The sequence below is a fragment of the Poecilia formosa genome, unplaced genomic scaffold, assembly GCF_000485575.1.
Source record: "Poecilia formosa unplaced genomic scaffold, Poecilia_formosa-5.1.2 Scaffold19, whole genome shotgun sequence".
Lineage (NCBI taxonomy): Eukaryota > Metazoa > Chordata > Actinopteri > Cyprinodontiformes > Poeciliidae > Poecilia > Poecilia formosa.
In genome coordinates this window covers 359,717-385,156 of record NW_006799958.1, presented here as the reverse complement: position 1 = coordinate 385,156, position 25,440 = coordinate 359,717, and the positions used below count along the sequence as shown (strand labels likewise).

Below are 25,440 nucleotides of genomic sequence, written 5' to 3'. Positions count from 1 at the left end.
GAGGATTGTAGGTATTACCAGCTAAGATATCAATAACTTAATGGTGATTTTGTAAAAAGAATTTTTTTGAGAAAATGGGATTTTTTCCCCACCAGTGAATAAATGTGCTCAAATTAAAGGTAGGATTGTTTAAGTTTTTCAGTGTATGATTATGGTTATGAAACTAAAAATAAATTTATTTAACAGCTTTTTATATGTCTTTGCCAGAGGGCTCTGTCCATGTTTGTCACTTTTTGCATTCAGCAAAATTTAGGTAATCAATATTGTCAAACAATATTTTTTTATGCTCCTACTAATTCCCTGAGCCGTACTGTCTAATCAGTACACCCAGATTCCAAAAACGGTTAATCATAACATAAACATAAAAGGCTCCACAGAGGAGTTTTTTTTTTTTTTTTTCTGGAGTTCATACCCACCCTCTGTTGAGTCTGAAGGGAGCATGCAATCTGTGATTACCCACCCTTTTGCCTTAGAGCGAGAGATGAGAGAGCACTACCATGACCAGCCACCGACACACTGCTTTTGTGCACACGCTCACGAGAAGCAAGGCTGCGAGATGAGCCATCTACTGTGGGAAACAGTGGAGCAGGTAAACAGGCCAGACATGAAATGCAAGACAGAAAGAAAGAAAGGGAGGGAGGAAGAACAGACGGACAGAAAGGAAGAAAGAACGAAGAGGAAGCCAATGGAGTCAAATCATGAAGCCGAAACAGGAAAACGACAACGCACAAACTAATGGGAAGATATATAGATGGAACATGAGGAAAAAAGACACTTAGAAAAAATCAGTGAAGTCACAGAGGCCTGTGGGTTTTGTGAAAAGAAACTTGTTGCTTAGACGTGTAAAGTCATAAAAAAAGCATTACGTGATGCAGAACACCAGAATGAACGTTTGGTTTTTAAATATTAGTAGCTTTTGATGGAAGGAATTGAACCGTATTCAATAGCCAAGAGCCTGACATGCACACATCTACAAAAACAAAAATACACAAATGGCAAAATGTAAATAATGGGCCTGGGGAAAAATGACCAGAAAAGTCTTAAATCTGCCATTTGGAGCCAAGTTGTTTTCCCAGCAGTTTTTTTTTTTTTTTATTAAACTCTGACCTAAAGATACAGATTTGTCTCCAAGACATTTAATTATTCTTAAAATGTGGGGAAACACGTGAGAAACATTTTTAAATACATATTTAAAAATTGTATCATGGCTATTTTTAGATTTTTCTTTTGTATTCTTTCAAGCGATAGCTACAGAGAATTTCCCTTTCATGCATGCATCACAGAAAAAACAATAATGCAAGTTATTCTGTATTTAATCTGCTCATCGCAGGCAATCAAGGAAGTTGTGCTTTAAGTTGCATCTATGTTTTAATGACCCTCACAGGACTCTGCAGACAGACAACACAGAACCAACAAGAAAGTAGACAGCAGCAATGCCACAAAATAAATCAACATGTGCAAAGAATATTACTTCAGCTGAAACCTCCAAGGATCTTCCAATCTAAGCTGACCGTCTTTTATATCGTCACACTTTTTCATTTAAATGATCGAGCTGGCATACAAAAATCTGCACAGGCCACTGCTCTTAATGCTTAGATAAAAGTCTCGGGCTGGCTGAGGTGGGAAATGAAATGAGACGCTTATGTGGCAATAAAAACCATGAAGGAAACGGAGACGATAAACAACTGAGCAAGCACAGCAAACAGAAATCAAAGCAACTCAGCCTCCTATGTGAGCACATAGCAAAAATATTCATTTTACCAAGATATTAAGTCTAAGTATTTCAGCTTGAAATCTTGTTTTCTTATGAGTGCGTTTTTTTTTTTCCTTAATTACAAACCATTTATTTTTGACTAAAAACAAGATTTCAGCAGTAAACATTAGACACATAAGCTTGTTAAAGATATTTCTGCGCCATAGAGCAGTAGCGTTATGCGTCACTTATCACCCCTCTTCACCACATAGAATATTTAACATGGAGGAATAAATCAGGAAAACAAAAACATTGCAAGGTTAAAAAAGATCAACACCTGTGTGAGCAAGTGCTGTCAGAAAGCAGGACAGACTTACTCAGAAGCTGTGGTTGTGGCTGAGACACTTGGGAGGGGGACTGTCCAAACACAAATGGGCTGTGGACAAGGGAGGAGGAGGAGGAGGAAGAGGAGGAGGAAGAGGAGGGAGGTTGGGCGGCTTGATCAAATACGGAGGAAGAGGAGGGAGCTGCTGAGAGGAAGGGCCCAGACTGAATGGAATTCAGTATGGCACTTAACCGGTCACCTGCAAATATGAACACAGAGGAAGTGGAGAAACTGCAGCTTATACTCTGGTTTTTGAGGAAGTCAGAGGAGGGGGGGGGGGTTCAGGGTCGGTTTGTTCATTTTGTGCCAAATCATTCAGTTACCGCCGACAGCACAGATTTACAAAATAGGAGGAGCCGAAATGGACATACAGCTTCCTGGAAGTCCTTTTGTTAGATGTGCAACTAAAGGTCCTTTTATTAAAAAGTTAAAATATAAAAGACTGTCTAAAAATATATATATAAAAAAATCCAAACCACATTATATTTAACTGCTCAAGCAGCTCAGGGCGTGTAATTTAAAATACTAATCCTTCCCAACATCTCTTCTCATAAGTTTACATTTTAGGTCAGTTAAATTTATGTTAACCACACTCATTCACAACAAAAGCCATCTACTACAACTAATCAGATAAAGCAAATAAATAAATTCACCATTCAGTACATCTTGTTTTAATTCAATTCAATCCCAATTAAACTTTGGATATTACCTAAAGGTGGTAATTGATCAAATCAGACGATGGAGTTCAGTAATGGTTGACCCTAGGATAGAACCTGCTTTTGAAAAAGTAAGGGCTCCTTCCTGAAGCCCAGCTCCACAGAATGCTCACTAGGGGAAAATTGGAGCATTGGCTTCTGGTGTTTGGCTGAGCTTAGCCCAAAAGTGCTACAAGAAGGCCCCCTCTCATACTGCTCACAGCTCACCTCACACGTGACTTCAAAGTCAGGTCAGGCGCAGGTTAAGCAGAGGTGTCATAATGCGACTTTCAAGACTTTAAATATTACATTGCTCGTAGGAAAAAGAGTAGAAACTGTGTGTGGTGGTGAGCACCTTCAAACAGCCTCGACTCTGGGACCTAGCCTGCAGAAATGGGGTGGACTCTCTTCTTCTCTTGAATTTCCAAGCAAGACAGTATTCAGTGGGTGCAAGGGATGCCCACAGTATTGGTGTTGACCCCTCCACAGGGTAGACTCTTTGGAGGGGAAAGTCTGTCTCTTGTCGGTGCTTAGACACGGAAAGGTAGCTCAGATTACCCAGCTTCATGATGATAATGATGGTTTTACCTAAAGGGATATGATTGGTTTCCCAAATCTGAATCTAAACATTAAGTTACTGAATTTCGCTATAAAAAGGATCACTATAACAAACACCACGTTACAGCACAAGGTGGTCCATGTATCTCACGTATTGTCACCCAGTGGTGAGCGGGATCTGATGCATGGGGAGGCTGCCGGACAGACCTTATAAATCTAAACAATGCTGAAAAAGAATTTATAACGTCTCGAAGAAAGCCTCGTTTTCTGAGATTTTCAGTCAAAGTTTCTTTCATGTTTCATGTTTAATCAAGGGATGAGGATGAATGTCATGGAAGTTCAGCTGTCCATTTCACATGGTTTTCTGGATGTGGCTCACACAGCCATTATCATTTTGTTGGGGGTTCAGCAAGAGTATGCAATGCCAGGGAAGCTTGCAAGGGTCATCCAGTCCTTGTATATCCAAAGTAAGAGCCGTGATCACATTCTTAGCACAAAGTCAGTCTCGTTTCCAGTGCAGGTTGGACTCTACCTGAGCTGTCCATACTCAGGGCCACCGTTTATGGTGTTTAAAGTGTTTCTCAAGACGTAGCCATGGGAATGAAGGCATCTACCCCAGAAACCCTCAAGGTCTTAACTTTGATCTTTACAGATTATGTAGTTGAGATGATATCTGCAAGTCAAGAACTTCAGCATTTACTGGGGTGGTTTGCAGCAGAGTGTCACATGGCTTGAATGAGAGTCGGCTGCTCTAAGTCTGAGGTATCCTCAACCTCTCTCCAAGTCGGCGTAGAATCTGCTTCAAGCAGGAGAATTCAGATACAGTCTCATCTGAAGTAATGTGGGCAGTTTGATGTGCTGAAGAGAAACCAATGAACCAAAAGCAAAGTTCTCAAATTACTCAAAAAGGGATGGATGAACAAAGGACTGAAAAAGAGGTGCCTCTCTCTTTAAAAGGGCATTGGGATAGACCCAGAACTAAATGGTAGAACTATTAATCCCTTTTGGCCTGGGAACACAGTGGGATTCCACTGCTGGAACGAGGGATTACTGGGTTTCCCTGCTACTCATTACCCCATCTTGGATTAGTGAAAGACAATGGATGCAAGGATGGAAAGATTGTTGAACGTTCTTTTGTCGAGAAGCCCAATGGATTACTCTGTATATTTATTTCATTCTCTAAAGAAGAAGCAAATAAGTTGCATCTATGAACTGCAACATTTGGCAGTCAAACATTGTGTTGTCACTGTGCTCGATTACACATACATTGTTTTGTGGCTGACCTTCGATCTGATTCTAAACTACTAAACAGTTGAAGCTTAATACTGGTTTTTAAAACCATAATTCTCCGCAGAGCACAGACTCTCAAGAGGAAAACCTCTTAAGCCACGTAGGGCAGAGAAAATCACTGTAGGAAAACTAGCACGACAAAGGCACAATATTCAACCAAAAAAAGGGGGATAAATGCACTTTACTGAGGCTACATCTGCACTGTGCCCGAGGTGATGCTCGCTGTACTTCGCAATGAGTTGAAGATAACTGAGTAAATAAAGGACCACGTATTGTAAAGGAGACTTAACTAAAACAACACAGAGAAAGGGGTGAGAGGGGTGTTCAGAGCCGGCTTCTGCAGCCAACTACAAAGCCCACAAAAAAGTTCAAATGACACTGACTGGCCCATGCATGCAGACATATGCCCAACACTGCAGAGATGTGAGGCATGACACAGCAGCATTAGACAAATTAAAAAGCATGCAGAAACCTCAAAAAAGAAAACAGAAAAAAACAAAAAACAGATGACACCTTGGGATTCAAAGAGAGCCACATATGTAGAGGAGATCTCACCATAGTTTGTAAAAATAAATAAATAACTTTTTAATATGTTTAATCAAATACAGCAGTGGTATTTTGAGATATACAACAGTTTTTCCTGATAAATATGGCCCGGAAAAGCTACAAACCGAGAACAAGATCATAAATGATTTAAACATCTCACAAGGGACAGAGTTAAAGAATCGGTAAACTGTAAATCCATTGGTGATGCTTTCAAGCATTTTCAAAAGCAAGAGAGAAGCATGACAATGAGCTATGATAAATGTATAAAGATGTATATTAATATTAAGGAACATTCCGTTCAGGTAATGTCAGCTCATCAACTGTTTTTGTTAACAAAAGCCATCTTTAGTAAACTCACCTTTGTTGTTGGAGATGCCATAATCAAAGCCCTGTGCTCCATTTGAAGTAGTTGCTCTGTTGAAAGCTTGCACAGAGAAGGGACTGGGAGGCGGGGTCTGATTCCCATGCTCGATCAAAGCTTGTTCTGAAAAATCCAAGTTAGATCGCCTCGCCTTAACATTCACTCTTGAGATATTTAATCAGATACAGAATCCTCCACAGTAAATCGGATTAATCTGGTAAGATTGCATAAAAACACATTGAGATAAATTTATCTCTAGAGCTGTTAAATTCTGTCACATGTTGTTGGCACACAATGTCAAATGACAATAAAATCAAATTTGTAAAAATAAACATTCAAGACTGGCTTTCAAAGACATTTTAAATGTCCAAAAACAACAAATTAAATGGATACCGAGGGTTCTGTAAATTTTTCCAAATCGCCACCAAACGCTATGAGGTCAAACGAAACTCACCATCGTCATGACGGAGGTACTGGCCACCACCGCGGTCTCTGGCCAGCGACCACGCCTCGCCTTCATCGCTCTCACAGAACTCCACTACACTGTTCTTATCCAGCTGCACCCAGGTTCCCTCTGAGTTCACAACCTGACGCACAAACAACATGTTTTATTCGTACTCTCGCACATCCTTCCAAAGCCAGTTTGATCCATTTCACTGTTCACCCACTCGACATCCAGTTTGTTACGGCACACAGAAACCAAGAGCAAATCTCTGCCACAGAAGGATCAACGACATGCAAGCATTTGGGTCATCTCAGAGGCACAAGTGTTCATAAGCAGAAGATTACATGAAGCCGATTTCGTCAGAAGATACTGCTGGACAAAACTGTGGTTAAATTAATTAAAAACAACTTACTCTAAGATAGAGGTGATTTATTGAAAGGTAAATGCATGAAGTTGTGTTTTCTCAACGCCCTGGAATATTATTGTTGTGGAAAAACATACACAGACGGAAGTATTAGTAAATGCAGGCAGCATCTCCCACATCCGCACAGGGCATTCAAGAGCAGTCTCAGAAATATACTGAACAGCATGACACGCCACAACAGCCAAGGACGAAAAGGAAGAGAGGAGGCTCCGCATGGACAAGATCACGGGAAACCGAGGTGTTTAAATCAAACTTACAGAGCAGTTAAAAAGAACAAGAAAAGTGAAGTCAAGGTACAGAAAGGCTCCAGGATTTGGCAATCAGGTTGTTTTCTTGTTATTTTTTACCAAGGCAGCTGAACTTGACACCCTAAGATCATCATAAATTTACACATATGCTGGAATTAGTCAGGTGTTAAGTACTGCAGCCACAGAAGTTGATAAGACCTCAGAAAGTGCAAAGGCAGAGAACAAACCCCATGCCCGGAAGCTACAGACAACAGCTTTGAAAGTAAAAGTAATCATGTAAGGAGATCTACACAGACTAAATTATTGAGCTGCAGCCACAAAAACACATTGTATTATTTTTAGGGTGAGTGCGTACCTCGCCTATGGCCTTGACTTTGTTGCCAAGTACTAACATTCCAATAGGGATACCCCTAAGGTTTGGACAGCTTCTGATGTTGTGACCAGAGGGGCCGGTCTTCACTACCTTATAAAGCCCCGGGCCGCCGCCCTGCCCTGCCCTGCCCTGCACCCGAACGGGAGCCTCCTGGGAAGGGCAGCTGCTCACCTCCTTTACGTTCTCCTCCGACTGGCCCTTGACCTCCTGCAAAAGGTACAAGCAAAAATTAAAACACAGCAACAAAAAAGGTCTGAAAAGCTTATAAAATAAATAAATAAATAAAAAAAAGGCTGGAAACAATGCTGGAATATTAAGTATTCACACTTTTCCCTCCCTTTTTGTGTTAATGTTACAACCACACACTTCAATCTAGTTGGTTGGAATTCTATGCTGAAAGACCCTCACAAAGTAGATTACCATAATGAAATGGAATAGGTATAAGCTATGCGTACACAAGCATGATTGACAACCAATCATGCTGAAACCATCCTCCACTCTGATAGGTTGTTCCTAACTGAGAGCGATGCATTTCTGCAGATGGAAGAAGGGCAACAATGAGAAGGTGGGACCACAGATTATCCGTCACATATTATGCTGTCGGGACATAGTGACACTTTTAATATGTAAAAATAAAAATAAAAAACATTTTAATAAAAGAACCTCAGCATTTCCATTTGCTGCAATGTCCAGTCAATATCCAGGACTAAATCAGCTTAAAAAAAAAATCTTCAGAGAAACCTGCTCTCTATTCACGTTTGTAAATGAAGAATGAGCAAAAATCTCAGTCTCTGTATGTGAAAAGCAGCAAGAGATCGCCCAAAAGACTTGGACCTGTGTATAATTTTTCACTCCCCCTAACAATTACACACTACTTAGTATCGGTCTATAATATCAAAGAATGCATTAAATTTAATGGTTGTAATGGATCAAAAGGCGAGTAAATTTCAATACCTTAGCACCTAATGCACAATCCATTAGCCAAGCGGGGCTTAAAACCCTTAAAACAAATACGGCAAGTCATCAAAACAAGCTAAAAATAGATGTTTTCGGTTCAGCTAATTCTAAGAGCGTACGCTTCATTCTTTGTGTTCGGGATCGCAGTGTTCTCAGCACACACACACAAAGACACAAGAAATCAAGAATCTATTCAACACTGAAATAGTTCTGACAAACAAACAATGGGCCTACTAAAAAGCAAAAGGCTTTTTTTTTTTTAATACAGCTTGAAGGGAGTCATGCTTGAACATGGGCACTGTGTTTTCATATCACAAAATCTCATGCAACAGCCTGGACATCAACACCTGAGACCCATGCAACTACCAACCCTTTAAAGCAATTACGCAAAATTTCCAAACACCAAAAATGGAGTTGGGCACAGGGGAAGTATGAGGCTGGAATGTCATTAACCTCGGCGTTCTGACAACCATGCAAGTATACTTCTGACGTCTGACTCACAAGGGTTTCAAGGCGACACGTGGAATAACACACAGACCGTCAAGCTATTTATCCCCGATTCAAACAACTCACCTGCGGTGGGAATATAGATAAGGGAGTCCATGACAAAAAGGCGATATCCCTGACTCCTTGGCTTGCGTTAAAAACATTCTGAGCAAATCGTAAAAGAGTCAAAAAACAGTAGACGACTCAGGAGGAAGAAAAAGCAGAAACGGGGCGGGGGGAAAGTGCATGTATTTTTTTGGAAGGAAAAAAAAAAAGTTCAGCCCTGGGCATTCTGGTTTTACCGCTTTAAGAGGTTTATTTGAAGAAAAGAAGGACATCGGTTAGATTTGGGCGGATGTCAAATAGGTGGGATTATTGGTGTGCATCACCAATAAAAGGGCCCAAAATGGTTACATATTTAAAGCAATAACAGAAGTTCCCTGCAAACACTTTGGGGAGATTTCTTTCCCCCCCAAAATACAATAAAATATAGATAAATAGGAGACTTCCAAAAAAATCCCCCACTTGGATGATGTAGTGTGCCATGCTGTTCAGACAGAGACCTTTCACTGAAGCCTCCTAGCAACTAAAACATCCCAATGCAGAGGAGGAGTTGCAATGCAGTAAAGTTAAAATGTTACACATATTCTTTTTATGGACCACTGATTAATTTTATAGCAAAAAAGAACCGTTGTAATATTGACCTTGTTTTTAAGAAGAAAATGCTATGTAATAAGCAAATTCCAAAAAAAAAAAAGAAAAGAAAAAAGTGCATACCCTTAAGACAGTTTGCAAGTCAGATACACCAACTAAAACACCCTTCATTACAGAATAAACCTGCACCACAATTTTATCGTTTCTCTTTCTCCTTGTGAATCAGTCGCTGCATTGGGATTCTCACTAATGCACAAAACAAAGTGGAGACTACAAATCAGGTGTTCCTTTAAGGTGTTCAGCTAAACACAGAATGAGACACGAGTTAACACATGCACACTGATTAGCAGCTTGTCCTTTGCAGCGTTAGTGAAAGTTTCATACTCCGGTCTTTCTCAGTTATGCGGTTCCCCGAGCAAATATTCATTCCTCTTGAATTCTTTTTTTGTATTTTTGTCACATTGCAGCCACAGAAGTCAACGTATTTTATTGGGATTTTACGCGAGGGAACAACACAGAGTAGCAAGTAACTGGGGAGTGATTGCAACGTGCTGTTCAAACTTGTTTCACTAATGAAAATGTAAAACGATCTTCATTGCTTTTTGGATTTACCAAAATGCATGTGGCATGCATTTGTATTCAGCTCACTTTACTGTATCGCAACAAACTGTCTTCATAAATCCAGCTGCATCGTGAAGCCTTTTCTTTTTCTTTTTACAATATTAAAAACATTTATAATTCAATTCCTTTCTTATACAAGAAAATAAACATTTTATTGCCTAAAATGCAACAACATAGCATTCCACTAGTAGCAAAGGATGCAGCTGCAGCTAGAAAATGCTTCTAACATCAGCGTGTGAAAAGCTCAGCCTTTTCTGCTAGACTTCACATCAGTGGAGCGTCACTTCGAACTTGTGATTACTTTTTTTTAACTTTACCGATTAATAATTTGATACCAAAAGATGCTAAATAAGATAATTACTTCTTTTACTTAATATGAAGCTAAAGCTATGCCACTTGAGTTCAGGGTAGAGCATATTTACCGACTGAGGAGATTTTTTTTTTAATCTTTATTATAAAATGTATATATGTTTTTGTACAGTCTTGTTTTAATTATTGCTCAAAATATGTTCTTTCAGCTGCTGGCCTTTTTCTTTTGTCTGTATACGCCACTTAATTAATCAAACCCTAAACTATCAAACCCTAACCCTAAATTTGTTGAGTGTAATTTCAAAAATTGATTCATCATAATTAATCAAATTAATTGTTTCAGCCATCGTTAAAATCTCCCAATTAAAGTGCAAACACAACTGAGAATCTGAGACAAGTCGGGAAAGCTGATGTTCCCAGATATTCTCCATCCAATCGGAGACTGAGGAAAGGAGAACGGGCAAAGATTTAGATCTGCAAAGCTGGAAGAGACATGACAGATTCTACCCAAAAGGTTGGCAACTCTAGCTGAAGTGAAATCTATTTCTACACAATATTGACTGGTGGAGGCTGAGTGCAAAAAAAAAAAAAATTTCTGACTTTCATTCGTATAACGTGGGGAAAACCAAGTATCATTTTTATTCAACTGAACTTTTATTTGTCTATCACTTAAAGTCCCATGAGATACATGGAAGTTTGTGGTTGTAACGTGACACAGAGTTCAAGAGGTATGAATAATGTTACGGGACTCTGCATCATGCACCCCGAGAGCTGCCCTTTTTAACTGACCGCTTACCATGCTACCACCAGGACATGTAAGCGAAACCATTGCTATACAATATAGACGAGCTCCTTCCCAAACCAACAGTGCATGAGCCTGTCATCGTCAGGCCGGGTGAAAGCTACTGAAAGCAGGCCGCCTTCTACTTACGTCAGCTGGGACCAGTAGGTTCCTGCCCAGGTGCTGATTAAAAGAGAGGCACCAGGCTTCTGTGTAACCATTCATGTTGGGAACATACTTCTTTACTGTTTCATCATTGAGCCTGAGCCATATTCCATCATCATTGTGGATCTAAGGGGGAAAACAAGCAACAGAGCAGAGCACAGCCATGCCGGCTTGTTACTAAAGGAGACAGAAGGGGAAATCACCCAGATCACAAACATCTGACATCTCTGAGGCTGCAGGAAAGGGTTTTTTTTTTGTTTTTGTTTTTTGTTTTTTTTGCCGTTACGGCGAGAAGCAAATCAGCAGAAATCGACTCCAGGATGTATAGAGAGCTAACAAATTTACTTAAAGTATTAGAAAAAGCACCAGAATCTTTCATGTGGCCTCAGAGTGTCTTGCAAGATGAAATGAAGCAACTTAAAAGAAGATCATCAAAGTTATAAAAAGCAATAATTATTACAGAGAAATGATTCTGTTAAATATACCAAAATTACAGACAAAGTCTTTAAACTTGACATTATTTGTCTCATTTTCTAGTTTGAATTTCTTGATTTAAAGAAGAAAAGCTTGGATCAGAGTAGTCCAGCTTCTACGTCTATGATCTTTTCTTGGGGGGTTTTCATTGAGTTACCTCGTCAATAAAAGTGATGGTGCCATTGACGTGCACTATGCCTATCTGTTCACTCTGCAAGGAGGGGTGACTACGGACACGCAGGCCCGCGCTGTCCTTGGACACAAATTTGCGGACCTGATAGAGTCAGAAGGGAGATGGAGATCGAGATCAGCAGAAGCAAAGAATAGGAAGAAATTAACAACAAGAGGTGCATCAGAAGGAAAGAAATGTCAAGGGAGGCACTGATGGTGGGCGTTCACATGCGATTTGTCCCCATACAGAGCCTGCTTTGCATCATACGCATCATCACAGCAGAAGAGCACAGAACATTAGGAGGTGGGTTTTCAGTAGGACGAGTCGGTGCTTCTTTAAACTCGCTTTTATGGAAAAACAAGTTCCAAAGCTTGTTTATTTATTTTAACAATACCGAACATCACACATTGTTGCTTGTTTCCCCATTATGACATTCAGAAAAAGTAAAATCCTTTTCACAAAATGATGATGAAATCAAATTGGATCTTATTAGTTGACGGCATATTCGTTACGATCTTTCCAGCCTGTAAGCATAAATGGCTGCTAATCCCTCAATATCAACAACAAACTCACTCACTTCCAGGCCTTGATTGTTAATTTTCTCTGGACAACATGCTACAAATCATTTGGGGTTTCTTTTTTAAGATTCAAATCAAACTTGTCTCTTCTTTTTCCTCATCTACTGGATATAAATGGGGATTTTTGTTCACTCTGGAATTCAAAATGGGCTGGACAAGAGTTGCACATACATTAAGATGCACTTTTTGAGTACTTAATACAGAAAATATAAGTTATAACGTAAATCCTGAATATGTCAATACATTTATTAAAACACTGTTGGGCTCAAAACAGAGTAATCCAATCTAAATATGAACTCTTCAGACATGTTGCATGTTCTCCCTGTGCATCACAGGCACACCAGCTTCCTCCAAAAACAAAACTGTAACTTAATTGGTAACTCTAAATTGCCCTTAGGTAATTGCGTTCAGGATTATCATCAGCAATCTTTGTGTTGCCCGGTAACGGACAAGCAATCAGTCCAGGGTGCACCCCACCTATCGTCCAGTGAAACGCTGGGATAAGCAGGTGTAAGACAATGGATTGAAAAACAAATAATCCTTGTTTTAGATGCTCTAAAACATTTCATTTGTATGCGTGTGTGCGTGTGTTTATGTTCAACAGAAAGAAAAATAAAACTCACCTTGCTTGGCTGAGGTTCGGGCTTCTGCTTCACCATCTGAGTCCCAGGTGGTATCATCCCTTTTGGAGGATCTTTGACTTCCACCTCCAACCCAGCATCTTAAATTAAAAAAAGAGATTCAGAACTCAGGCACACACTCACTCACACTGCACAGATGTTAATCAGAGCGTTCACAGAATATGCTCAAAGTTACACCAACTGCTGGCAGTGACAGGGGGAGAGGGGGGGGAATACCTATTTCAATGCCATCGATGGTGACATGGATTGTATAGAGACCGACGGCTCCTGGGGTCCAGTTAGCGCTGTAGGTCCCGTCGGTGTTGGCTCGGATGAGCATGTTCTCACTGGGTCTGTTGAGGGAGGAATCGGTGAGAACGCTGCGTCCGAGTGGAAAGTGTGGTCTGCATACCGCTGCTTACCTCTTTGGGGTGGGAGAAGCAAAACGCAGCTCCTCAAAAGAGTAGTTTTCATACACCTAAAAGAAATGTAGAAAATGAGTTTGAAGGTAACAACCAACCTTTTTTTTTTGTGTAATCCTTGTATTACATGTTATTTCCTCAAGTAGTTATGATGATAATTTTACTCTATCATCTGCCCAATTACTACTCGGTAATTGGCCCAATTGAAAACTAAACTGTTGCCCTTCTGTTTTTTTTTTAGATCCCTGGACACATCATCCAGAAAACAACAGGATGAGCTATCACTTTTCTGTGATATGAAACTATTTAATTCAGATAGAAGGAGCCAAAGTTTTGAGAAGATTCTAGAAAGGGCAACGTTTTTAATTGAGATTGCCACAATGAACAGTAAGTCATGGAACCAACTGGATTTAGAAATGTTGGCAGTTTTTGAAACCAAGAATATGTCGTAATTACACCATTTTTTCCTTTAAAAGTGTTCCCTGTCTTGAATAGATTTTGTAAAAAAATAAAAATAAATAAAAATGTGGGATTGGCACACTTCTTTATTTTGAAGTGTGCAGATAGAAAGAAAGTGGTCAACTAAGTGTACGAGGGGTGAACCGATTGCAGTTTTCCAACTAATCACTGACCTCTAGAAAGCCTGACCTGCTGATTAAAAAAAAGCAGGAGACAGGCTAAATTAATTCAGAAAAAAAAATACGGAACCTCACCTAACTAATAAGCAATCGGATCCCTCCCTTCTAGAATCCACAACCCTTTTTTAGGAAATGAAAATATAAACGGAGAGTGAGTGAGTCATGCTGACCTTCATCATAGTAATGGCAATGTATCGAGCTTCTTTCACTATGACCGGCTCATAGGTGGCTTCCAGCTTAGGCATCGGCAGACCTCCAAAGGTGAGGTCAGGGCCGGAGGACGAAGGAGAGGAGCTTCCAGGAAGCCTCTGCAGCTTCTTCATGTTGTCCGTTTGAACCGACTTCTTCTGGGAAACTGGAACAGCCTTTACCTCCACCTACAGATAAAGAAGATAAAAGTGGAGTCTAATTGGGTAAAATAACACTATTACAAAAAATTATAAGCCATTAAAATCTAAATGTTCCCAAAAGAAGGAAATAAATAAATAAATTAAAAAGCATATCCTTACCTTCATGTTGGGAACATGAACCACATCCCCATACTGATCCTTAGTCTGTACGACCACAGTGGCCGGCCATCCACAGCGGATATCATCTTTGTTAAGGATCAGAGAGGTCTTTTGAGGATCTGCGTAAGAGTCGGGCTGCAGCCATCTGGACAGAGCAAAAAGGTGAAAGAGTTCAAGTCAAGTTTATCTGTTCAGTAACGAGGCAGCTCACAGCGATTTGCATCACAAAAACATCAATTATGACACAAGCAAGAAACATCACATTTTGTCAAATGCCATCATTAAAAATTATCAAAACACATCAACTATGTTGATCGACGTTCCGGTTAGTACTAATCAAAGACGACTCTAAGCAGGTGTGGATTTTTAGCCTCGATTTAAAAGAAACAACTATTTCTGCTGTTTTGTAGTTTTCTAGAAGTTTGTTTCAGATTTGCAGTGCAATATAAGCTTCGTTTTGCTCTCAGGAGGTGCTTTGGGCTCTGAAGCATCGTGAGGAAAGCAAAAAATGGCATGAGAGGGCTCTTGTTTCATATATTTGATCCGTTTGCTGTTCTCCTATGATCTATTTATTCTCACTCTAGTGTGTTTTTGATTTCAGCGTAACGGTGCAATGGCAATAAAATGGACTTGACTTGATTTGTCAGCAACAAAGAGCAGCTGCACACCTGGCCAGTCGCCCTCCGCTTGAGTTTGATACGCAGGTGATAAAATCCTCCAGAAAAGAGTGCTCGTTTGTTTGGATGTGGAGGGGCAGATTGCCCTCCAGGGCCTCCAGTATGGTAGGAGAATGAGAGAGGGCCAGACCTTTCCCCAGAATCCCGGAGTGGGCCTTACACACCTAGGAAATGTGAGGTAAAAAAAATATATATATATAAGTGCTTAAGAAATGTACACTTTTACATTTAACACACCTCAGGTTTAATTTTACAGCTAACGTACCTGAAGGGAGGCTTCCTCGAGAATCTCAAGATCTTCCTCCAACTCGTTTCCTAAATTAGAAACAGGACCAAACATAGATTGATACTTAAAAATAGAAAAACAGATTTATTAAAAAATAGCCATAAGGGACAAGAAAAATCCATTATTCTCTGTCTTTCATACCAATAGGGAGGGCTAAATCTTTCTTCATTAAAGCTGCAGCACACACGCTGCCCAGGAACGCCAGCTCTTTCTCTAACTGGATTATACCCTGAAAGCCCAAAAACAATAGGATGAGAGTTCACATTCACCTTTAACAGAACGTTGTCAACAAGCCACAACATCCAACCAGTGTTCAGACTTGCAGTGGACCAGATTGGAGAACATTTTAAGCACAGGGTGTAGAGGGACAAAAAAGAAAACAGAATTTTCTATGAAACTGAAAATTATTAATTGGTTGAGCTGGAATACCAGAAACAAAACCGCAGCTCATAATGTGTCACAAACAGTGTGTGACTTCATATTTAAGTGATGCATGCACTTAAGACATGTAAAATGTTAATGTGCGTTTTCTTTCTTGCCACTCTCATTTTAATTTTAAAGTTCAACTGGGTGTCAAGGTGCTGCTGTGTGTGTTTTTTTTTTTGTTTTTTTTTAACTAAATCACCTCTAGAACTCCTTCAGTGAAACTGAGTCTTTACCTCATCGGGACCGGGATTGAATTCATATCCGATAGCCACACACTTAAAGCCGTAGAAGCAAGCTTTCTCGTCTTTCACGTAATCTGAGGCAGTTTCAAGAGAAAAGAGAACTTCGTTTCCTGAAGGGAGAGAAGGCGTTGAAAATAAGAGATTTTATACGGTCAGTAAGATGCCTGTGTCAAAGGTTGTATAATAATCTCATTTACAGCTAAGAACACTCGTTGACTGATCAATGAAAAACATACTACTCAACTACTGTCTTTAGCATGACAGTGATTCATTTTTCTACCACATTCTTTGTTTAAAATGCTGGCAATACTATCATTAAACTGTACCAAAGACAGTTTTTTCCTATTTGTCCCATCCTTTCTGATACTTGACATCACAACATAATTGACTATTTCAGGATTGTATTGAAATCCTCACATCACAATTGTGGCAACATCAGCAGTGCCACACAGACCTGAGGCTAATAGCTGCTGTCCTGTTAGATTAGTATTGACAAAGTAGTAACATAACACTCTGTGTTCATTCTTTATCTAACCTTGTAGCAACAGCAGACACATGGTTTGCTTAAGCTACCAGAATAAGAGATGTGGTGTCTGGGGAAACATGGAAGCAAAACACAAGGAAGGGAGAATGAACCTCAGGAAGAAAAGACAAGTATACAAAAAGGAGTGAGAGGAAGGAAACAAGAAAATAAATACATATAGAAGGGGAAAATGAGAGAAGGGAGGAAGGACACAAGGAAGGAATGGATGCAAGACAACAGGAAGGTATGGAGGATATGAAGGAAAAACACAAAGAGGGATAGAAGTAAGGACATAAGGAACAGAGGAAGGAAGAACTTGTGAGAGAAAGGACAGGAGAAGGACATCAGAAAAAAAAGGAGATAAAGGATAGAAGGAAAAAACATAAGGAATAATGGACACAAATAAGAAAAGAGACATTTATCTAAACTCATCAAGACCTGGAAAACCCTGAAGTCAAATTCCAGGCCTTACCAGACCATGTAGGAACCCTAATCACGATCAACAAAAACAAGAACCGATTTTCCCAGGTGTAATAATCTCACCTGGAAACACCAGCACAGTGGTGGGCCAGCCATTGGAGCCTGAGAACTTCCTAAGTTCAGTCCATGTGTTGATGGTGTCGTGGATCAAAGGCTTCCCGCCCAGGTTTGACAGGTGGAGCGTGCGGCTGGGGATGAGCAGCCGAAGGGCGTCCTCCGGCTGCGCGGTCCCGCACTGCGGATCAAACTCTATGGTGGTCCATCGAACACAGTCTGGGAAGGAGACCTGAGAGCAGAAACAACGACTTAAGCGCCTCGCTGCATGTTGTGATGATTTATTGGTACGGTTAAAAGGTGAAGTACCCTATATTGTGTGACCCCAGCTTGCTTGTAAGGGTGGTCGCTCTCGATCACAGAGTAGTGGTTTGAAGTGGTGCAAGCCGACAGGCCGATCTCAGGCTGGTTGCCGGTGGTGCTGTCAGTGGATTGGTTGGGGTTAAAGGAAGGCGGGGCGTATTTTTGGTTGAGGGCAGAAACAGCGGGCAGCAGCTCTTGAACTAGGCCAAAGACCTCAACAGCAGCCTGCAAGAGGAAGAGGAGACATTACACCTCATAATATCAATTAAAGTTTTTTTTTTGTTTTGTTTTGTTTTTTGGTAGCACTGCTCAAAGCTTGTAGCTTCTACCTTTGGCACAGAGGCAGCAACAGGTCCAATGTAGGCCAGAATGAGCGGCAGCAGCATGGAGAAGAGGCTGGAAGAACTTAACAGCTCTGGAATATCATCAGCTGCAAAGAATATAGGACAACTATTGTAAAACTAAATCTGAATGCATATGTCTTCAGCTTCAAAGTTTCTCCATCATATTAGCTTTTGCACTTACCATCAACTGCAAAAGCCCTGTGGAGAAGGTCCTTTGCAGCTCTGACCACAGCACTGACCACAGACAGAGCTCTGCTACAGTTCTTGTCCTCCTCGTTGGCTTTGCTGAGCAGCTGAGACTGGAGGTCTCCATCGTATTCGCTCCTTCAGTTATTATTTAACAAATGTGTTAAGAAAAAGAAACCTTGTAAACAATATATAAGAATAGATTGGCTCTGTGTTTACCTGTAGTAGAGGATCTGAGGGATCTGACCCCTGGTCTGATTGGTTCCGTTGCTACTCAAGCTGCAAGTGCTGAAGGTGAAGGAAACGCCGTCTGAGCACTGCACCGTCGTCATACCTCCGTCCCCATTGGCCGTCCTGCTGCCGTAGTTACGCAACCGAACAGCGTATTTCACCCCTTCCTACGGCAGAAAATAATTCACACTTTAACACTCGGCTGCAGATCTTCGAAGCTTGACAGAAATCCCTAAACGGGCTGTTCCAGAATGATCAAGCACCTTTAGCGGCACCGCCTTGTCCAAGCGGATCTCCGCAATATCGCTGGGAGAGTCATCAGTGCTGTAGGTGCCCTTCACCAGCTCTAAAGACGTCCACCTGTGAGAATGTGCTGAGTCGCCAGGGTGTTCAGTCTGCGCCTGAAGGACACGTATACGAAAGTTGGAAATACTTTTTTTTTTTGAAAACCAGCCAAGCAGCTAAGAGTTATGAAAAGCTAATCTAGGCAGAAAAGACTTATGAGCGCTTACGTCGTCAGCCAGCACCTCCAGCTCGTACTCATGGATGCCCCCTCCTCCGTAGACGCAGACCCCGACCAGCACGACGCCCGGCTTGTCCACCGTCAGACAGATGGCGTCCGGCGAGCCGTTGCCTGTGTTCCAGCTGCGACCTTGGCTTGTTTTGGTGAAGCGGTTTGGAGAGGCTTTCACAGAGTGGAGTGAGTTCAGTCCATCAACCTAATAAACGAAGCACACAGTAGACATGTACCCAACAGCTTAAGTTTATTGAGAAATTAGCAGCAATGGTTACAGCAAGGCAAAACGGTATATAATAAGTGACATGGATCAGGTCGAATATTAAACAAATAAATGCAATATACAACTAGGGATGAACTGATACAAAAAAAAATTGGGTATCTATATCCAATACATATTGCCATTATGGCCGATATGATGAGATGCCAATTGAGTTCAAAATATCAACTCAATTATTTTGTCTTTAAGATAAAAGTGAATTATGATTTTACAACAACCGACTCTCCTAGACAGTGAGTCGTTGTTAGTGCTACTAAAGTAAATAATGGTGGCTTATGGCAGAAAGGCTAAAAAGGAATGCTCTTAATTATAACTACTATGGAGAAATTGGATTTAGCTGAAACTGTTTTAGCAGGTTAAGCCTGTACAGTAATTCAAACCAGGAACCAACAAGAAATCTCCGATTCCAAATGACAGGATTACAGAAAACTATGAAAATATACTATCAAATAAACTATCTCCCAATGATTATACAGAAAAAATAAAGTTGCCATTTCTTCCACCCTGATGGGAGTTAAGGACCAGACAACTGCTGAGATACCCAATCGGGTACACTGGGGAGGAAAAAGTTGTTTCCCTGACAACAGACTGAGGAGAAAAACATTGCTGTGGGGGGGCTGCTGTCAAGTGACATTGCCATGGCAACAGGATTCCTGACTGCAGCGACTGATGATAATAATAGGGAGTGTGCATGCAAGGAAGGCTGACAAGCATTTGGCCACTCCTATCTAATGACTCATCAAAACATAAAGGACAGCAGAATGCCCCTCCGCCCTCCTTCAGTTTGTTGCCGTTTATTTATTTATTTTTTTAAGAACAGGAAGGACAAAGTGTCCGTTACTGTCACGAGCTAGTTTGGTGACAGTTTAAATTAAATTAAATGGCAAAAGATCGCTAATAAGCAGAGGGAAGAAAAGGTCTAGGTGTGACATTTGATTAAATAACGAGGAAGAAGATTCAAGTCATTTGATAAACCAAGAGACAGAAACATGACATGAAAATGCAAAAAGCATAAATATCAAAGTTACGTTAAGCACTAAAGATTGCTTTTGTGTATATGCTCTAACCCCCACCCCCCAAAAAAAAAAACAACAAAAAAAAACAGGTCACTGAGTGAACATAAAGCTCGTGATGATGGTGAGGTGTTTGCCAAACCCAAGCCTCGAACCAAACGCTCTTGTTGTTTGTGTTTTGTTGCTCTCAGTGAAGTGGATGTGAAGCTACCTCAGAGCCCATGGCGGACGCGGTGAGCTCAGAGACGATGGAGGCCAGCAGCCCGCAGGTGTTGGAGACCAGGTGAGGGGAGAACAGCTCCACTTCCTTCCTCAGAGTCTTCCTCACCGGCAGCACCACGATCACCAGCATCTTCTCCAGCACTTCTCGGAAACTGGTCATACCCATCAGGTTCTCCTCGGTCTGAAACAGGAAGCCACGTTACACATGGGAATTTTCTTAAACGCTGATGTAACCGAGTTAAAACACATTTTTCTTTCCATTTGAACACTTCATACGTCTCTAGATTAAAATGTGAAGATTTTGGTCCATTTTCATTTTTTTTATTTTATTATCTTTATGCAATGGAAATCACAAAGCTCAAGTTGGCTCCTGATTTAGTATAGAAAATTCTATGATTTGGTGAAATGGATAAGTCGACCACTAAATACAGATTTTTTTTTTAAATTTTTTATTTACAGCCGAGTTCATAACCTGGGGTTGCTGGGATATGTAGAGGTTTTAATTCCTTTTTTGGAATCAGTTTTTTTGTATCCATGAGTCCAATTGAAGACCCAAAACAGGTGAAATGGCCGCAGGTGATTTCTGAATGTGCATGTATATCACTGGGATTCATATTAGTGACTGTGACAAAACTGAATTTGTGAATTGTCAAAAAAAAAAAAAAAAACCAGAATATGTGTAATTTCCATATAATTGAGTAAACATTTCTCTGAAATTGGTTTTCGTCTTTCCACACTTATCCAAAAATGTAAAATGAAAATGATAAAAGCAAATTCCATAGAAAGAGTTACGCAAGATTCAAGTAAATCTATTCACAGGGTGAATATCACTGCTGTCAAAACTTACATGGCTTAGTTTCTCCATATGGGCCACCAGCAGGGGGAAGCGATGAGCAAGGGCAGAGTCATTCTCTGTGCTGACTTGCTTCACTAATGAACGCAGCAGCACTTCTCCATCGTATGCAATGGGCAAGATGGATGTCAGCTTGACTGAAGTCTTACAAAGAGCTGACATTACAGCTGCCAGCAGACGGCTGCTGGATGTGCGAAAATTTGCCTCAGCAATGTCCTGGATTACAAGGAGAGAGAGAGAAAAATTTTTATTTATTTACTTTCTCAGAGTGCAGGTAAATTTTAGCTTCTGGAAGAATGAAATCCTCCTACCTGGTCCAGACAGTTGAGCAGATCACAAAGACAAGCCCACTGCAGAGCTGGAGTTGGGTAGAAGGAGTGAAAGCAAGCGGTGAATGTGTTGTGGCACTCCTGCAGCACAGCTTCCAGCAAGGTAAGAGGCTGAGACAGGTAGCCCTGAGGGTCATTATCCAGTTTAGTCAGGCAGTTATCCATGCCTTCTGACAGGATCTTCTTCAGCAGGCTGCGCGTCTTTCCCACACACTCGGCCAGCTTGCTGGACTCCTCCACCACAGCTTTGGTGCTGGCTGTAAATCAGAGACAGAACAGAGCATTTTGATTCTTGCAATGAATACAAGCTGTGTTTATTTTATTGTTTTCTGTAAGAATACCTGCGTATAGGAAAAATCACATTAATAATAGCACACTGGTTTCTTTTACGGCCGCAGCTAACGATTATCTTAGTAATCAATTAATCTTACAATTATTCTGATTAAAAATATGCACAGTCTACAGATTTAACCACTTAGGCCTTTTTTTTATACAATATTAAAAGTACATTCAAAGATTCAAATAAACAATTAAACTTTTTTTTAAATAAGAAAAACATTTTACTGCCTAAAATACAGTACCATAGCATTCCTTTTGTAAATCTGAACCAGTTGAAGCTAAAACTATACTAAGCGAGTGTATAGTTTTGTAGAGTTTTGGCTTAATTACTGCTCTGAAATGTTTTTCACCAAAAGGCCTTTTTTGAGTATGTGTGCTCAATTTAACAATCAATCGATTACTAACTCAATCGGATTAATATTTAATCCAATTGATCGGATTAAGCAGTTTCTGTGTTGCAAAGACATGTTAAAGATTCAACATCTTTCATTCCAAGTAATGTGTTTTGAACATTTTGTTCTCAAATCTTTTTAGCCCTTTTTTAATTAAAGAGTACAGAAGTTAATGAGGAACTTATAGTATATATTTTCTTCATTGCTCAGTCTTTAAATATACAAGGCTCCTACAATTTGTCCATTTAAATATTCTATACTTATTACACAAGCATTTTTTCTAGATTTGTTCCACAGGTTTTTATGCAATTCTGGACGTTCAAGCACAACACTCAGGACTATACATAGGAGCCAAGAACATGTAAAGCAGGGTGGATGGATGAATGCATTTGAAAAAGAAAATAAAGTGTGAATTCTGTAATCCTGTAATGGACAAGCAATTCTGTGAATTCTGTACTTTGCTTTTATCTAGACCTGAAAAACACTTAGATTAGACAACATATTTTTTCCAGACTCTACAGGCGTTCTTACCTGCAATGGGGAATATCTCACAGATGTAAACCCTGAGCAGGCGGAGGCAGCACGTGCCAACAAAGCGGAGTCTCTCCAGGTCCAGCAGCGTTGCCGTGTACTGGAAACCCTTCAGCCCTCGAAGCTCCTCCACTCCCAACACCAGGGTGGTCCAGCTCCAGTGAAGAACACTCAGCAGAGACTCAAAACACTCCTACAAGCAAAGTGATAGCCAAAAAAAAACAAAAAACTTACAAACATAGTTATTACCAAAACACACACACAAAAAAACAATATGCTCACCACGGAGACCGTCCGAGCAAATGACCGCTTCAGGATGTGAACTGGTTCACTGGTTTGCTGTTTTCCTTTGGAAGCGTTGCCATCGTGGGATGGAAGCCTAGTGTTAAACATCAAAATTATTAACGCATTTCTTTATTATGTTTACCCAGTTGCTCTTAAATGTGCAATATAAATAAACTTGATTTGAATTTGAAATTTGATAACAAACCTACAGGCAGACACAGAGCCTTGAAAGTAATAAAACATGTTGGTCTACATGCAAAACATTGTGTGGTGGAAAAGTGACACTTTGAGTATGTTATGGTGGCAGCAGCATCATGCTGTGGGGCTGCATTACTTTAGCAGAGAAAAATGGAATTGTCACAACTGATATGAAACACAGAGAGCTAAATACAGGATAATGATGGGCAACACTTTCAGCCTCTAAATGCACACCACACTTTTCAGATTTTCCATCTACTTCACAATTATGTTTTACTTTGTGTTGGACTACGATTGCGATTAAAACATGACAAAGTGTGGAAAAATATAAAGTATATGAATATTTTTCCCAGGCATTGGACTGCTTAAATAACTTTCAACAGAATGTAGAAATGTAGCTCTGCTTGCCTGTAGAGTAGCTGAGGTATCTGACCCGCATTAACATCTGTACCATTGTTGGATTTCTTGGAGCTTTTGAACTGGAAGACGACACTAAAAAAGCAAAAAAAAAACAACAAAAAAAACACACATACATTTGATACACTAATTCAAGGGGATAAAAATATTTATTAGCTTAAATGCAATAATGTTTCACCCGTCGTCAGTTGTAATGGTTGCCTGTCCGTGGGAACCGCAGTCGCTGCTGGGGCCAGAGACTCTGGCCCACGCCACGTACCACCAGCCCAGCTGCAGCAGCACCGGCTCGTCAAACATCATGGCGTATTTCTCCCTGGAAACGTAAAGAACCATCAATTTAAGCCGAGCAAGAAGGCAGATCACAAAAAGAGCAAAGGACATTAAGGGGAACTTGATGTACTAATGGGGAAAAAAAACAAGGAAACGTCATTCGTACCTGGCAGCACAGTCGTAAGCCAGAACATCGGTCTCAGCCAGCAGATCTCCATCAGTCTCATGGTCACCTCCGTCGGGTCCCAGCTCAAAAAGCTACACATTTTGTTTAAGGAAGGAGTCTCTTATTCTTTTTTTAAAAGTTTGAGTACTACATTACAACTACCAACAACATCTATATGTACAAAATACTCTAAGCAGCACATGTTAAGAGGTTAAATGATCAGCTCTTACAGGAAATGACCAAAATTTCCCACCTTGATCTTGGCTGTGTACTCCCCTCGTCCGCCGAACAGGCCCAGCCCACCCAGCAGGATGTCGGCATCGGCACAGAAACGGATGGCTTCCACAGAGTGAGCCGAGTAACCCCAGCCACCTCCGTGACCTATGAGATTAATCATGGCATCAATGAGGCTAAGCTATGCTGACAAAAAAGAGTTAATTTGCCATCAGTGGTAAATAGGGTTTCTCAGAGTTTATTGGAGATTTTTTTTTTTTTTCTTGGACAAATTCCCTGGTATTCTAGTTTCAGATTCGAAGAGTTTCAAGACAGTTTTTAAAATATAAATGAAAAACGGTAGTCTCTGACATATTTATGGATTTGTACAAATATAGAACCAGCAAACAAAACTGAACAGATTGAAAGGACAGAGCTTTTAAACAGGAGGACAAGGAGTAAAATCTAGAAAAAAATGAAATAAATCAAATAAATGTTGAAAGGTTGGTTTATAAACTGAAGACTTTAAACTTTTTATTTCTGGATATTTTTTTTTTTCAGTAATTCAAGCAACAACCAAAATCTGTGCATTGGCCTTCACTCTGAGCATTAACTCCATCTTACTTTCAAAGCGGTTGACAATGCTGTAGTCCTCCTTTGAGTAGACCTTCATCACTGCCTGGGTTTCTTCTTCTGCGCTCGCTACGCCCATCTTCAGCTCCTGCATGGCGGCTAATGTATCCAGGCAACCTGCAGCGAGAAAAAACAGTTTTTCAGCACATCAACTAATTCTGATCACATTAGTTTACCTTTTGGCTCACAAATAATACTCTAATTTTGCTAGTACAAAACAGCATAATAATAAAATTTACAAGGATTTACAAACAAAAAACAGGTGTCACTTATTTTTACAAGATGCTGACATGGTAATACTTATAATTAAATTTAATTAAAAAAAATTATAAATAAATCATTGGACATCTCAACAAGCGTTTATTAAATGCCATGTCAGGAATATGAGGATTACCGAGAATGTGTAGAGCTCCATGAGAGCGAGTGGTGGTCGCATGCGATCCCGAGGGCAATGCAAGTTCTGGACTGAGAATGCTACAACGAGCCTGTAGATCTGTTGCAGAGGGCATCCTAGCATCGGCTATTACCGCGTTGTAACACCACATCTCTTTTGAAGCCGGAAGGAACCTTCAAAAAAATAGTTGGGGGGTTAAAAGATTTTAAGTCCAGTCTTTATTTTTACAATC

General features: G+C 40.4%; 1 protein-coding gene across 17 annotated transcripts in view; it reads right to left on the bottom strand.

Annotated features, from left to right (window-relative positions):
* The window catches only part of mycbp2 (MYC binding protein 2), a 67,911-nt gene that overhangs the window by 13,595 nt on the left and 28,876 nt on the right, over positions 1 to 25,440 (bottom strand). For 5 of the 17 annotated variants that reach the window (XM_016669093.1, XM_016669094.1, XM_016669095.1 and 2 more), the window contains 34 exons: positions 25,209 to 25,381; positions 24,806 to 24,931; positions 24,222 to 24,349; positions 23,969 to 24,060; positions 23,711 to 23,845; positions 23,524 to 23,607; positions 22,915 to 23,011; positions 22,633 to 22,825; positions 21,353 to 21,627; positions 21,036 to 21,257; positions 20,178 to 20,369; positions 18,669 to 18,875; positions 18,420 to 18,557; positions 18,145 to 18,323; positions 17,921 to 18,063; positions 17,725 to 17,825; positions 17,402 to 17,620; positions 17,102 to 17,324; positions 16,027 to 16,145; positions 15,509 to 15,596; positions 15,347 to 15,396; positions 15,073 to 15,245; positions 14,405 to 14,549; positions 14,066 to 14,272; positions 13,258 to 13,313; positions 13,073 to 13,188; positions 12,839 to 12,936; positions 11,623 to 11,739; positions 10,977 to 11,117; positions 8,549 to 8,626; positions 7,001 to 7,225; positions 5,983 to 6,115; positions 5,526 to 5,651; positions 2,071 to 2,277 (listed from right to left, as the gene is read on the bottom strand). In XM_016669093.1, the coding sequence (XP_016524579.1) occupies positions 2,071 to 2,277; positions 5,526 to 5,651; positions 5,983 to 6,115; positions 7,001 to 7,225; positions 8,549 to 8,626; positions 10,977 to 11,117; positions 11,623 to 11,739; positions 12,839 to 12,936; positions 13,073 to 13,188; positions 13,258 to 13,313; positions 14,066 to 14,272; positions 14,405 to 14,549; positions 15,073 to 15,245; positions 15,347 to 15,396; positions 15,509 to 15,596; positions 16,027 to 16,145; positions 17,102 to 17,324; positions 17,402 to 17,620; positions 17,725 to 17,825; positions 17,921 to 18,063; positions 18,145 to 18,323; positions 18,420 to 18,557; positions 18,669 to 18,875; positions 20,178 to 20,369; positions 21,036 to 21,257; positions 21,353 to 21,627; positions 22,633 to 22,825; positions 22,915 to 23,011; positions 23,524 to 23,607; positions 23,711 to 23,845; positions 23,969 to 24,060; positions 24,222 to 24,349; positions 24,806 to 24,931; positions 25,209 to 25,381 (5,006 nt within the window). The remainder of the gene's footprint in view (positions 1 to 2,070; positions 2,278 to 5,525; positions 5,652 to 5,982; positions 6,116 to 7,000; positions 7,226 to 8,548; positions 8,627 to 10,976; positions 11,118 to 11,622; positions 11,740 to 12,838; positions 12,937 to 13,072; positions 13,189 to 13,257; positions 13,314 to 14,065; positions 14,273 to 14,404; positions 14,550 to 15,072; positions 15,246 to 15,346; positions 15,397 to 15,508; positions 15,597 to 16,026; positions 16,146 to 17,101; positions 17,325 to 17,401; positions 17,621 to 17,724; positions 17,826 to 17,920; positions 18,064 to 18,144; positions 18,324 to 18,419; positions 18,558 to 18,668; positions 18,876 to 20,177; positions 20,370 to 21,035; positions 21,258 to 21,352; positions 21,628 to 22,632; positions 22,826 to 22,914; positions 23,012 to 23,523; positions 23,608 to 23,710; positions 23,846 to 23,968; positions 24,061 to 24,221; positions 24,350 to 24,805; positions 24,932 to 25,208; positions 25,382 to 25,440) is intronic. The other 12 variants (XM_016669096.1, XM_016669098.1, XM_016669099.1 and 9 more) reach the window with 12 other exon arrangements.